This window comes from Lolium perenne, chromosome 6, assembly GCF_019359855.2.
Source record: "Lolium perenne isolate Kyuss_39 chromosome 6, Kyuss_2.0, whole genome shotgun sequence".
NCBI lineage: Eukaryota > Viridiplantae > Streptophyta > Magnoliopsida > Poales > Poaceae > Lolium > Lolium perenne.
This window is the reverse complement of record NC_067249.2, coordinates 269,791,463-269,806,768: the sequence shown is the minus strand read 5'-3', so window position 1 is coordinate 269,806,768 and position 15,306 is coordinate 269,791,463. Positions and strand designations below refer to the sequence as shown.

General features: G+C 41.3%; 2 protein-coding genes across 2 annotated transcripts; both read right to left on the bottom strand.

Annotated features, from left to right (window-relative positions):
- Positions 1-2,723: 2,723 nt before the first annotated feature.
- Positions 2,724-3,570, bottom strand: LOC127326752 (pathogenesis-related protein 1-like). Its single transcript, XM_051353539.2, has 2 exons — positions 3,304-3,570; positions 2,724-3,216 (listed from the first exon to the last, which is right to left on the bottom strand). The coding sequence occupies exons 1-2, from the start codon at positions 3,488-3,490 to the stop codon at positions 2,945-2,947; spliced, it is 459 nt and encodes a 152-aa protein (XP_051209499.1). The 5' UTR covers positions 3,491-3,570; the 3' UTR covers positions 2,724-2,944.
- Positions 3,571-8,253: 4,683 nt separating this feature from the next.
- LOC127326748 (pathogenesis-related protein 1) lies at positions 8,254-9,112 on the bottom strand. Its single transcript, XM_051353532.2, has 2 exons — positions 8,823-9,112; positions 8,254-8,735 (listed from the first exon to the last, which is right to left on the bottom strand). Exons 1-2 carry the CDS (start codon positions 9,007-9,009, stop codon positions 8,464-8,466), a joined length of 459 nt encoding a protein of 152 aa, XP_051209492.1. The 5' UTR covers positions 9,010-9,112; the 3' UTR covers positions 8,254-8,463.
- Between the last annotated feature and the right edge of the window lie 6,194 nt (positions 9,113-15,306).

The window sequence follows — 15,306 nt, the reverse complement described above, 5'->3', positions numbered from 1 at the left end:
TCGCCTCCGGCACCCTGTCGGAGAGGGGAATCATCACCGGAGGGCTCTACATCACCATGCCCGCCTCCGGATTGATGCGTGAGTAGTTCATCCTTGGACTATGGGTCCATAGCAGTAGCTAGATGGTTGTCTTCTCCTCTTGTGCTATCATGTTTAGATCTTGTGAGCTGCCTATCATGATCAAGATCATCTATTTGTAATGCTACATGTTGTGTTTGTTGGGATCCGATGAATATGGAATACTATGTCAAGTTGATTATTGATCTATCATATATGTGTTGTTTATGATCTTGCATGCTCTCCGTTGCTAGTAGAGGCTCTGGCCAAGTTGATACTTGTAACTCCAAGAGGGAGTATTTATGCTCGATAGTGGGTTCATGCCTCCATTGAATGCAGGACGATGTGAGAAAGTTCTAAGGTTATGGATGTGCTGTTGCCACTAGGGATAAAACATCAATGCTTTGTCTAAGGATATTTGTATTGTTTACATTACGCACAGTACTTAATGTAATTGTCTGTTGTTTGCAACTTAATACTGGAAGGGGTGCGGATGCTAACCCGAAGGTGGACTTTTTAGGCATAGATGCATGCTGGATAGCGGTCTATGTTCTTTGTCGTAATGCCCTAAGTAAATCTCATATTAGTCATCATGATATGTATGTGCATTGTTATGCCCTCTCTATTTGTCAATTGTCCAACTGTAATTTGTTCACCCAACATGCTATTTATCTTATTGGAGAGACACCACTAGTGAACTGTGGACCCCGGTCCATTCTTTTACATCTGAAATACAACCTACTGCAATCATTGTTCTCTGTTGTTCTTTGCAAGCAAACATCATTCTCCACACCATACGTTTAATCCTTTGTTTACAGCAAGCCGGTGAGATTGACAATCTCACTGTTAAGTTGGGGCAAAGTATCTTGATTGTGTTGTGCAGGTTCCACGTTGGCGCCGGAATCCCTGGTGTTGCGCCGCACTACACTCCTTCACCAACAACCTTCACGTGGCCTTCATCTCCTACTGGTTCGATAAACCTTGGTTTCTTACTGAGGGAAAACTTGCTGCTGTACGCATCACACCTTCCTCTTGGGGTTCCCAACGGACGAGTGCTTTACCGTCACAAGGAAGCTACTTTCTGGCGCCGTTGCAATCCCCGTCGCACGTCAGCAGGCACTAGAGAAGAGTGGGGGATTATGTGCATCCGGCGAGCATCGGCAAACGCCTATCCGGGTATAGCAAGCCATCGATGGACTTGAGCGGGTAGTATGTCCCTATTGGCAGCGAGCGACAGCAGGAGGCATGCGGCTAATAAGTGGAGCTCACAGGAACACGGGACAAAAATATATACGCACAGTGCCGCCACTCGCACATGCGGCATGTATGGTGTGACTAGCCACATGCCAACCGTTCTGCGCATTACTCATCTGCCAGCGTGCCGTCTCAACACGCACTCTTGATTCTGCCAGCGCTGCCACTTCGGCTGGTTTTTTCGCCCCCATTCGATAACCAGGTGCTAGTTAGCGCGCCTTTATCTCAACGATTCGTTTGTTCCCAATCTCGATCCGATCTTCATGCGTGTGTTTCATGGTTTCAGCGATGGACGATGGTATAGGTTCCAGTGCCCGTGGTCGTGGTCGTGGTCGTGGCCGTGGCCGTGGTGCCCGTGGTGGCCGGGGCCGCGCTGGTGGATCATCGCCACCACCATCACCGTCGTCGTTGACAGAGGAGTACTTTGATTATTTTATCACTATCTATGAAAACCCTTTGTAAATAAGGTACATATGCGCGTGTATATATGCATGTGATATCGTCATTTTCATTTTGATCCCACGCCATATATATATACAAATCTAAACCTTTTTTCCAGAGTTCCAGAAAACCTCGCGCAATTTCTTGAAGGCGAGGAGCCCACTAAAGTCTGCCTTTGTCAGGTGCCTCCCCGCAAATTAGGAACCATTGTGGGCTGCAAGTGCAGGATTACAGAACTGTTTGGGACAAGGGAGGTAGTTGGACAAGAGGTGTGGATTTTGTACTTACACCTATGAGTGTGGGTGTTTCCGTCACCATCTATTTATTACTCGAGATTCGTGTTCACCATGGTAGATGAAAAGATTCATTTGTTTCCTCTTTATATCCGAATCTCAAAGCACAACAACGAAAACATCCACATCCATGCATGTAAGTACAAAAACATTTCCCTTGGCCAAGTAGCCTTTATTCAGCCATGGGAGCACCTACGAAAGCATACATTCTTTGGATTGGATGCTTGATTAGTATAATTTTCTTCCTTGAGATCTTGTGAGCCTGCCCATACCAACGTACCTTCAATTTGGTGTCCTTGGACTTTGGTGCTCTTCAACTAAATACAAATTAGTACAACGTAGAAGAATGAATTTATATGATTTAATATATATTTAACAATTAACACATTTTCTGCTTAGGTGATAATTTTGTGTTTTTCGTATAGGTCCTTCCTATTTGTTTCCTTCTTGAAAGTGTTGTATAGATACCATTATTTTTTTATCCTTTTTGAGGAAGTTGTTGTTCACTTAACATCAGAATCAATCGAAGAACCGAGCTATCGAAAAGGTAGGGCTCCATCCCATCGGTGGCGGATTCTCGACGTATTGCTTAACATCCATTTTTGATAGACCGTAATTTGTTATCTTGTTATTTTTATGGCCGGAAAGAACCTACTAATTTTAAACAAGAGCGTCATGTATTTCAGATACTTTCTTTTATTCTTGTGCAGAACCATCATGAAGATACATAAGCAGGCAACACAAGTTGGAAACAAACACGCCGAGGTCTACACCCGACTTCTTTTTATTTAACTTCATAAGTCCACACCCAGCTTGCTCTAGCATACCACTGAGGTTGGAGCAGTTTTATTCGCTCGGGGAGAAAGCGGCATTATTATGTATGATCCCTCTTTCCTGACTTAGTTGTAGGCGTTCGGGTTGGCTATGAGATAGGCCTCAACAGTCTTGAACATTTCGGCAGCAGACTCCTTGGCCTTGAGCATCATGTCGTTAGCCTGCACGCCCTTGGACGTGCATTCCACAATTGCCACACTCTCACCGTTGGCTGTTGGCTTCATCTTGATGTTCCACGTGGATGTCTCAACACCGTCACACTCGATGGTGTATTTGCACTCGCACTTGTCCACGTCGAGGAACTCGACCTTCTTCTTCATGGCGTTGAAGGGCACGGCTGCACGACCAACTTCTTGTTATGATTCGAACATGTGTGCTAGACAGCAGGTGACATGAATGTATGTCATATATATGGTATGCGTACCTGAGCCACAATTGTAGTGTCTCACGGTGCCAGTGCCACCATCTCCCTCAACATGGTGGGCGTTGTCGATGACATGTGGGGCAAGCTTGGGTGCTAGAGTATGCCAATCCATGACACATGCGCGGAACTTGCGCGGCGCAGACACCTTTGACTCGAGCTCGAGGGTCCAGCTGTTAGTGGAGGCCATTGATGTGATTATCAACTACAACTGAGTGCAGATGGTGTAAGACGAGACTATTGTACCAATAGAAGATGTGTTGTGAGAAGACTGGCTAGAGAGAGGAAACGAACGCTTTAAATAGATGAAGAATCTATTGGTGAAGCTAGGCCCACCTAGTCATTTCCAAATTCGGATGGCACCGTCGGCCAATCGATTGACCTGAAAGCACACTCTAGAAAGCTTTGTGCCTTGTTAATGTTTAGTTACAGAGACAAATGCATGCTAGATTAATCAAAAAATATGAAAAAGAGAAGAATGGGCGATCTTGATTAAAACCAAAATACGGTACGCTTCCTCGACAAGTACATGTTTGATACAAATAATTTTCTATATACTTTTACTTATCTTTCCTAACATCTAATGTGTAGCGAGAACTAAGCTAAGTAAGAGCTAGCCACAGGGGGCATGGTGTTTTTTCTCCTGGGTGCATATGCTCCTTTTATTTGCAATGCACTTTGAAAATATTAAAATGTGTCACAAAAATTCAAACAAAAATGATGCGCGTACATATTCATACCCTACTTTCTCACGAAGTTGTTTGAAGAAACAATGAATTATTGTGTGACCCTTGCAAAAAAGACAATTTTTGGTGCTAAAATATAGCTTTTAAGAAGCATTTTTTGCCTTTTTTTCACAGGCTACGAAGAACTTCAGTTTTTTACGAAACCTTTAGCAAGCACATAGAATGTCGAGATATGCATGCTAAATTTTCGTCCTAATTTTTTAGCATTTCAAAATACATTTTCTAGGTAAAGAGGGCATATGCACCGAGATCAAATGTGCATTTCCGCTAGCCAAAGGGAAAAGTTATAATTTACATCGAAATATATTAGCTCTAGTTCGCCCAAATTACGCAGGCCATCAAGCTAGATAATGAATAGAGAAGAGTTCACATCAGGATTTTTTTTAAAGGAAAAGATTCATAAGGATGCATCAAATGTTAATATATGTATCACATCTTTTGTAGTGGTGTGATGTGTAAGCTAGATTGCAGCCAATGCGAACTGACGATAGAGACGTTGTTAAATATGGAACTTTTTCATCTTTCAAAAAACAAGATAAGCCCTATCCTCTGCGATGATTGATTCATATCTAGCCAAATAGCCGTTGTGTGCATATCAAGATGTATTCATTGTGCTGCCATGATAAGAGCTTGCAACTTGCAAGCGCATGCTGGCCACATGCTACATAGCATAGCGCCGAAAGCACACAATCTTGAGTTTTCTTGCTCGAGTCTTGTGACGAGGCTATGCATGCCACTGTTCAGTGATGAGGAGTAGGATGAGTAGACACCCATAGCTTAACTTCGACTTGAGGAAATATCCATCGTTTTATCTGACCTACTGTTTTGGAGTGACCTCCATCGACCGATACATCAGTCCCTTATGTCGACACCTCCTAACAACTGATGCGGACTTGGACGGCGGGGAGAAGAGTTCGCCAGCAGGTAGAGCCTACATCAGATGCTCCTCTGATCCTCTCAGGCCGAACGACTCGCTCGACGACAACGTCTTGGACGAGGGGCCGGGGCTGGAGCACCTGCACTACGTACAGCGTCTAGCCGGGGATCTACCACCGGTCGGGACATCAAACATATTCCTGAAGGCAGTACATGCTCAGGTGATGGATGCAGCGAGATCAATGTTAATCTGTGTTTGGAAGTTGGAATATCAATCATAGACGTAGTACTGCTGCTACATTTTGCGTACGCTGCAAAGATATATAACACATAGTATTCCCTAAAAAAGTACTATATAACACTTGTGTAGCTGCTGGCTAATTAACTGAAGTTCAAAGTTTTGTAGTATGGCTGTGTAAAACAAAATTACCAAAATTTCACCGATCTATTAACAATCATCAATCAATACTAGTACAAATAGCCCAAAAAAATTATAAATAGGACCACCTAGTGATGATTACAAACACTAGAAAGAGCCGAAGGCGCGCCGCCCTCCTCGTCCCTCCATCAGCAATCGGGCAAAACTTTTCATAGTAGAACTTGTTCTGGTAGACTAGCGGGAAGTCGTCGTGCTAAGATCCTAAAGGACGAGTGCAACAGAACAACAACCATTGCCAATGATAATAGTCATAGATCATAAGTAACTAACATAAAACCATGCGAACAAACAGAAAAACCGACCGGATCACGGGAGATACGTCGGTGACATGACTCCACGTGCCCTCCACCATCGCTAGACGCACCCTTTGGAGCGAGGATAGGGCAGGAAGTGTCTTATTTTAAATTCCGGATGTAGCCGCCACCTCACAGGATACTCGGCTGGATTTGGTCCAGCGTGACAGTCCACTGATCAGATCGGAGACCTCGACCGCTAGCGGCTCACCAGCACCACCACATTGCCACTCTGCCAGAGGAGGCCAGCCACCCAAATCCCCAACCGGGCATTGGCAAGGCTCAGACCGGCCGAGGAACCAGTGACCCGCGCCGCTCGTGGTCATAGCAGGACGATGTCGAGCACGCAGCTGACAAGGCTCCTCCGCTTCATCGTCACAAGGCTTCTCCCTTGAGCACCGCCATCGTAGGACACTGCCGCCGTGCCCTTGCCGAGTACCAGGGCCCTGCCAGAGAAGGCATCTCGCACCGCCCATGCCAAGCGAAGGGAGAAGTGGGCCTCGCCGCTAATAACGTTGCCCAGACTTTGCCTATGGATGGCCATCGGTGGCAGCGAGGGAGGGAGGCACGGGAGGCGTCCTGGGTGGTGGCGGCGGAGAGGAGTCCCCGGTCGCTCGTGAGAGCAATGCGGAAACTCCACCCGGTAGATGCGTTTCATGAATTCTATCTGGTCGCAGTCATGCATGGATAAGAGTGAAGTGATTATAAGTAGCCGCAACTTAGTAGTTCAGTTAATTCAACATACTTGCAAAATAATCTCGGCGACACCCCTCACAAAGGAACATAAGACAAGTTTCCCTACACCCGAGGCCTATTGTAGTCCTGCTTTTAATATTTTAAATTTTATTAAGTATTCTAGAGCTACTATTGCACTTGGGTTTTGCATCGACGCGGACGTGTTTCTCCCGGAATAAATGACCTCGTAATCTCTTATTTTACATGTATCTCGTTTCACCGACACGAAGAGGGTGAGAGAGACCTTGATAAACATAACATATTCTGCACTATACGTTGCCTCCATCCCGGTGACCCAGTGCTCTCCCTTTGTGAGATGCATCCCAGCAATTTAGAAACCATTACGGCCTGCAAGTGCAGGATTAGAGAACTATTTGGGACGAGGGAGGTAGCTGGACAAAAGTAGCCTTTATTCAGCCATGGGAGCACCTACCATAGCATACATTCTTTGCATTGGATGCTTGATTAGTATAAATTCTTTCCTTGAAGTCTCATGAGCCTGTCCATACTATCCATACCTCCAATTTGATGTTCTTTGACTTTGATGCGCTTTGATAAAATACAACTTAGTACAAGCTAGAAGAATGAGTTTATTCGGTTTAATCTATATTCGAACATTTAGCTAGTTCAGATAAAAGGTATAGATGCTACAGAGTACGTTGCCTCGTTCTGGAACTTATCCAACTCAAAGGGATATTCGATTGCCATATCTGGAACAAGTTTGTGGAAGTTAGTCACAATGCCATCATCCCCAACAAGAAGTGCCAAATCCTATTAGTGAAACAGAAACAATTAACAATCAGCAGTTTGATTTCTTTAGAAAACTGTGATGCTTCTGCAACACCGATGAAGATAATGGAATAAGAAACATGACAGATGAAATGAGTTGCAATGTTTTTTAACAAAGTGCACTTACCTTGCCCTCTGTCTTGGCTTATCATCACCTAATACACTTGTTTCTCTGCAAGTATATCTTGCACTTCGTGTGATGATATCATATCCAAATCCATTTGAGTTTCAGAAACATCTCCAAACACTTTTCGTTGATTGACATCTGGAAATGGGAAATGGACGCTCGACATAAAACCGGATAAGTCTTAACATTACGAAACACCTGTAGCCTATACACAGTTCTTATTTCAAGTGTCCCTAGCTTACATAAAGCTTTTTTTCGTGAAAGCGGCATATGGATTTTATGAATTTTTTCTTACTCCCTCCGTCTCTAAAAATAGGTTATTGTGGGATCCTTGAGACAATATTTTCAAACTTTGGTCCATCTTGGAAATGCATTCATAATTCATTTTTTTAGTTTTCTGCTAGTATTAAAGAAACATATTCAAATTATTTGCATCCGGACTGAAAAGTTTGCCAATGTTGATAGCTGCCATGCATAAAGAAAAAGTGTGCCATCCTAACAAATACCAATAAAAATTCAAAATCATTACATACAGCTGCTAGGTGAGTTGCGACTAAATGTTTTTTATTTGTGGTAATTTACAAGGCAAGGGTCTAGACTGTAGGCGACAAAGCAGAGATATGGTACAATGATATCAGCGATTCACCGTTGCATGCACCGGTACACAGGCATGTAGTATGGTTGTGCCTACGGAACTTCGTGTTAACCCCGCTAAGTTTTACACGCAAGAATGGAGGCCGGTGAACGGTGATAAATACCAACGAATCTCAATAGACCCTACTTTGAAACCAGGTCATAAGATTTTTGACGGAGTTGTTGTTCACTTAACATCTCAACCATCGAAAAGGCATTTTCTACGTATTGCTCAATGTCCATTTCCGATAGTAGTTCGAAACCTTGTTAATTTTATGGTTGGAAAAAACCTACTAATTTTAAATAAGACATGTATTTCACATACTTCTTTTATTCTTCTGCAGAACCATGAGGTTCAAGCAAGCAACACAAGCTTCAAACAAACACATCGAGGTTCACACCCAGCTTCCTTTTATTTAACTTCATAATTTCACACCCAGCTTGCTCTAGCATACCAGAGGTTGGAGCAATTTTATTCGATTGGGGAGAAAACACCATTATCGTGTATGATCCCTCTTTACTGACTTAGTTGTAGGCATCCGGGTTGGCGATGAGATAAGCCTCAACAGTCTTGAACATTTCGGCGGCAGAGTCCTTGGCCTTGAGCATCATGTCCTTCGCCTCAGCACCCTTGGACGTGCATTCCACCTTTGCCACACTCCCACCGTTAGCCGTTGGCTTCATCTTGATGTTCCACGTGGACGTCTCAACGCCGTCACACTCGATGGTGTATCTGCACTCGCATTTGTCCACATCGAGAAACTCAACCTTCTTCTTCATGGAGTTGAAGGGCACGGCTGCATAATCAACTACTTGTCATGATTTGAACATATGTGTGCCAGGCAGCAGGTGACATTTATGTATATCATGTGTGGTATCCGTACCCGAGCCACATTTGTAGTGCCTGACGCTGCCAATGCCGCCATCTCCTTCAACATGGTGGGCGCTGTCGACGATGTGTGGGGCGAGCTTGGGTGCCAGATTATGCCAGTCCATGACGGTGGCGCGGAACTTGCGCGGCGCAGACACCTTCGACTCGAGCTCGAGGGTCCAGCTGTTGGTGGAGGCCATTGATGTGCTTATCAACTACAACTGGGTGCAGATGGTGTGAGCCGAGACTATCGTACCAAGAGGATATGTGATGTGTGAAGCCTGCCTGGAGAGAGGAAACCAATGCTTTAAATAGATGAAGCATGTGTTGGTGAAGCTAGGCGCATCGAGTTCTTTTTTAAATTGGATGCCACCGTAAGTCACTCTATTGGCGCATCGAGTTCTTTTTTAAATTGGATGCCACCGTAAGTCACTCTATTGTCCTGAAAGCACACTCTAGAAAGCTTTGCACCTTGTCAATGTTTAGTTAAATGGATAAATTGATGCGCAGATTAACCAAGAAATTAAGAAAAATAGAAGAATGGGTAATCTAGATAGAAAGCAAAATATGAGTATGAATGCTATGTGATATGTAATGAAGCATCAATGTGTATTGCCTTGTTTTTACACTGCCAATCTATTGTGTTGTCTAGCTTCAAGAGTTTAGGGCTAGTCGTCACGGGTGTCACCCATACCTACTCCATTAAATAAAGATTCATTTCCTACTTCATCAAAGATATATCTCATCGTAATTCTTTTCGAAAGCAACTATACCTAGAAGAGTATACCACGTACCTGATTTAATTTCAAGATTTCTAATACGACAATGAGAAGAATATGTTTTATGTGGAGGAACAATACGTTGCTTCAAAGCGCCTATACGGACTATGTGACCTGACATTCAAATGCAAGTGTCAGTTGAGCAAAGAAAATAATTTGAGGTTGTCAAGAGCCAAGGAAGCCATAAACAAAATAAGAACATGAGCATATCAGCAAAAAACTTTAAGAAAAAAAACTTTAAGAATTTCAGTATTTTCTACGTATATACGTTGCCCCAATTTTGAAATTTGGCGACCAGCTACAAAAGAATCTTTGACTAAATTTGGGGCACATTAATTAAGGGTGCCTTCATACATGCAAGCTATTTACATATTTGTCCAGAGTGAACTGTGGCGATTGATGGGCAGGGCATCATTTGCTAGGTCCAAATTTAAAGAGTATTTCAAGCAGAAGATAGGGAATATTTGTATCCTTTCAGAAGCTATCATAGAATACTTGTGCTAATAAAAAAAAGTCAGTTTCTCTCTCCGGCCAACTTTCTCCACCAGTTGTGAGAATAATGGCACTTTTTGGACCACCAATATCACCCTACGTTGCAGATGCTCCATGTAGGCAGATATGTCAAAAATAACTTGTTTGCCCCATCCGCCAAACATATCCTTCTTTTCTAGCTTATGAAATAAGAATGCTTATCATTGAACAAAACATATTTCGTTTTGATATAAGCAAAGACAATTTATAATCATCGGTATTTTGATAAATAACATAATAAGGCCAATTATGAGGCAGGCGTAAAATAAAACAAATGTTTGAGTAGGATTAAAATAAATATTGCAACTATTGGTAAAAAAAAATTATAACAAATAAACAATGGAATGATTTATTTTTCACAGTCGTCTAGTCAATATATAAGTTTTCATTGCAAACCCCAATATATTATTACTATGAAGGATAACCAAACATCTAAACAGTGATTCCAAATTCTATTGCATCATACGCCCACGAGGAATTGCCAAAACATTTGACCTGTGACTCATTACATTATAAATAAATAGTAAATAAAATAATATTTAGCATATGGATCGGTTTAAAAATAAATGAGTTCTTACTCGTAGAATATTATTCTCGTCAAACTTGAACCTACCGAATATAGAAAGAGACGAGACTTGAACCTACCGAAAAAAGATTAAGAGACGAGCATAAGAGTAGGTACAAGCCATCAACATTTACACTTTGCATAAAATAGACAACACAGGTTAAGCAAGCATGATAAAGGTAAAAGTTAACGAATAATATGAAAGCCTATAATTCTGCACGAGAGTCCATTTACATGGATTCCACGGTCCTCTATTGTCATACCAAGCTACATGGATCCAACAAAATAAGCTACATGGAGTGTTTCCTAACAAAAATACGGTACGCTTCCTCGGCAACTGCATGTTTGATACAATCAATTTTCTATATACTTTAAATTATCTTTACTAACATCTAATGTGCAGCGAGAACTAAACTGGGTAAATTTAGCCACATGGTGAATTTACAATAAGAGAGAAACACATGAAATATGACAATACATAGCAATATTAGCTCTAGCCACCCAAATTGCGTGGGCCATTCAGCTAGATAATGAAAACAGAAGAATGCACATCTAGATAAAAAGCAAAAGATTCGTAAGGATGCATCCAATGCGGATATATGTATCAGACCTTTGTAGTCGGCTGACGTGTAAGGTTGCATCCAATGCAAACTGGATAGAGGTGTTATCAAATACAGATCATTTTTTCCTCTTCCAAAAAGCAAGATAAGCCCTAGCCTCTGCATCGATTGATTCATATCTAGCCAAGTAGCCGTTGGGTGCATAGGTGGCTGCTAATGCTCGCCATGATGTCGCTTCGTGCTGCGCATATCTAGCTGAGTAGCAGTCGTGCAGACATGAAGAGAGCTTGCAACTTGCAAGCGCATGATAGCCACATGCTACATGCCATAGCGCCGAAAGCATACGATTATTAATTCATGCTGCTGTTCAGTGACGAGTAGTAGGCTGTGTAGCCACCCATAGCTTATAACTTCCATAAGTTGATCCATCTGTGGGTACTGCATGTTTTATCCAGACGCACGAGTGTCCTCACAATCAGCCCTTAAGACACATATGTCAGTTCAGAAAATGTCTGCGAAAGGCCAGCGTTCCCTGCACATCAGTCGAACGCAACGAAGACTGAGCTAAAATTTTACACTCGTCTCGGAGAAAGAGTTCATACCAAGATGTGTGCATACCTTTGCCCATTCATTGACAGCCTGAACAAGACGAACCTTCAAATTATCACGTGAATACTCCTTAGGATCGACTGGCACCTCATGCCTTTCTTGGAGTTGTCCTAACCTGATTGATGTGCCATAGAGCCTAATATGGAAAACATATGGTACTTGAGAAACATATAATAAAAGCAATTTTTTGGAAACCTTATAGGAAACAGGACACAAGCTGCGCCGAACAGAAAAGAACTAGAAGCAACAAAGAACAAAACTAACCTCCTTTTGGCAACCAGCAGTTGAGACCGAGGCGAGAGATCGTTACGATGCATTCCACTCTTGGAGAACGAATGCAGACATAATAGACACAGCTTCTACAGGATCTAAGTCCTCCAATTGATTCTCGAGTAAACATTCTGTTGTTATTAACTCCTCAACGCATGCAAGTATGCAACTCAGCCCTTAAGTTGCACAACAAGATCAGAATCTATGTAATGGGTCTCCTTTAGTACATCGATGCTCACATATGGAAATGTTTTATAAATGTTACAACAGAAATCTTACAGGATAAATAAATAAATAAAGATGAAATTTGAGTTGCAAGTGGTCCACACTCGAACAAACGATATTTCCCTCATAAATCACGGTCACTGCCTATTGAGAAATTCAAGGTAACTAATAAACTGTGATAGCTTCCCACCACAAACCTCTGTTTCAAATAGCCCGATATAGCCCGGCTATAGCCTTTCGTGAGGCCTGCGGCTACGGCTAGAGTCTTCAAATGCTAAAATGGAAATAGCCGCTAATAGCCCAGCTTTAGCGCGGCTATAGCTATTTAGGCTCAATTTAGCTCAATAGCTGCTATCTTCCCACTCAACGGGCCCAAAAAAATTTAACCCAAAATTTTCAGAGCGGCCCAATTTATGGACACTACTATGTCATGAACTGCTGCTACTTAATGCTGTTGTAATATTTGGACATAATTATGTCCTTAACTATCTGTGAACTATGTTTTGGACAGAACTATGTGTAAACTATGTTTTAGTTATGTGCATCTCTTATGTGATTATGTTACTATGCTATGCATTTCTGAATTATTGATGTATATACTATATATGGTTATATGCTGCCGAAATATTGAACTTTTTCCCATTATTTAGCAAATCAGCTATATGGGTTTAGCCCGCTATAGCCTTTTGTAGCTTCAGAAATTGCCGCGGCTATAGGCTATAGCCCGCTATTTTAAACAGAGCCACAAACATGTGTAGCTGGAGCACTTGTTTGAGTGTATATAACTAAATTCCATTTAAAAACTAGCTTTATGATTTAGGCTGAACCAAACTATTGTTACAATACAGTAGGATAGGGACCTACAACCTCCTATTGCACACCAAAATCAGAAGTGACTGGACAAAGCAAAAAATCTTGAATTTTCTAATCCCCATGGATTTTGCTGTGCCAGAAATAATGGATAGGTTCCTAATCTACCCACAAGGAGAAGAAAATATATGTAAAAGTCTTACTCTGCCTTGAAACTGTGGGACCTGCTGAAGTGCCTCAAATGACATTTGGTATTTCAGTTTATTCAGCTGATCAATGTACACCTTTTGCTCCTCCATCAATAACTTGTATTTCTTTAATTTTATTTATACAACCATGGCACTTGTTTTTAGACATTTTTCCAGTAGGTTGATATGTGCATGATACCTTTTAACTTGATCCAAGTCTTTCATATTTAGATCTGCGTTGTATCAAAAATAAACATATCAGAACAGTTTATAAATCAAGCACAAGAAGTGAAACAAAAGGCATTAAGAGATCACTGAGTTTGCTCTTTCCAGTCAAAAGAAATACCACAGTAACTGTAACATCCCAGAAATTTAAAACAAAATAAACAAATTCCCTAGTTCCAAATTTTGGAACCAACAAAAACTTTTATTAAATTAAGATTGATACATAATAATCTTGCATAATTCTTGTGCTATTGCCATGATTGCTTGCTATGAGTATTTGAAATAATCTTAAACCCTAAAGACTCACCCCTCTTCTCATCATTCTAGTGAAAATAAAATAAAAGGAAATTAAATAAGGAAAAGGCATATGTGCCTATGGCTACCATTATCAACATTTACCCTAGACCTTTCCACTTTACTTAAAGGATTGGAAAAGCTTTATAAACCTTATATAGTACTTCTCAAATCATTTCTAGGTTGAAACCAAAAAGAATAAAAAGAAAACTAAAAATGCCATAGAGGCATATGAGAGTAAAATAGTAAATATGAGAAATTAAGAAAACTAACCCTAGGACTTGTGTGAATGGTTGGATCACCTCCATATATCATTTCAACATTCAACAAAACCAATTGGGTCAAACCAAGTCAAATTAAATATAAAATACCACATATGCATAAAAGCATATGTGACACATAGGCTTTTCACCAAACATTGACCTAGGTCTCTAAACCTTGACTAAATGATGGGAAACCCTCTCTAAACCTAACATAACACTAAATGGACCCTAACCCATGTCCAAGTGAAGCAAGATAAACCCTTTACAAGTTTATTAAAATTTAACACCTCATCCCTTATGTATTAAGGCCAAATTTGCAAATCTTTGAGCAAGACCAAATGAATTGGGTTCAATGCTCTTAAAATGTTTCTAAACTCATAAGAACCACCTTAGAGTCAACCAAAGTCAAATCAAATAAAGAGAAATCAAATAGGGAGAAAATTCCCAAATTTCACTCACATACACATTATGCCAAATTGCAAAACTTCAACCAAGGCCACCATTGCTTGATCTCTTGCTTGTAGAATGTTCATATATGATAAATAAACACATTTGCATCAAAGAAACCAAAATTAAATCAAAGAAAATCTCAAACTCAACATACATGTGATAATGGTCATGTTGCCACTTTATAAAATGTTCCCCACTTTACCCCTCTGTATTTCTCAACTCTCAAACTAAACTTGGTCAACTTTGACCATGTCATCCAAGACCATGTCAAGGTCAACAACTTTCATGTTGACCATCCCTGCTGAAGTTGACCAGGTTGACCAGTAGAGAATTGCCAAGTGGAGGCTTTGAATTAATGTGAAGATCAACCCCATTTTGGAAATCTCACAAACCACCACCAAAATGAACACCACCACCACCATGCAATCACATAAATTGTATAAATGAGATACACCAAAAAGAATTGCAAATTTCCAAAATTTTCTTCATGCGGCCATTTATGCAAACACCTTGCAGGCATAGTTTAATTTCAACACACCCTTTTAACCTCTGGTCCAAAGCCTAAACCCCTTTAGTTCCTTGATGATCATTGCTCCTTTAGGTCCCCTGCATCAAGCCATGTCCTTGCATTGGTGATTAAAGCTGTAGAAAGCCACAAACCCTGCCATGCCAAGTACCATGCCATCACCCATGCACATGATCGATCCAAGCCTCCCCTCTCTCCTCCA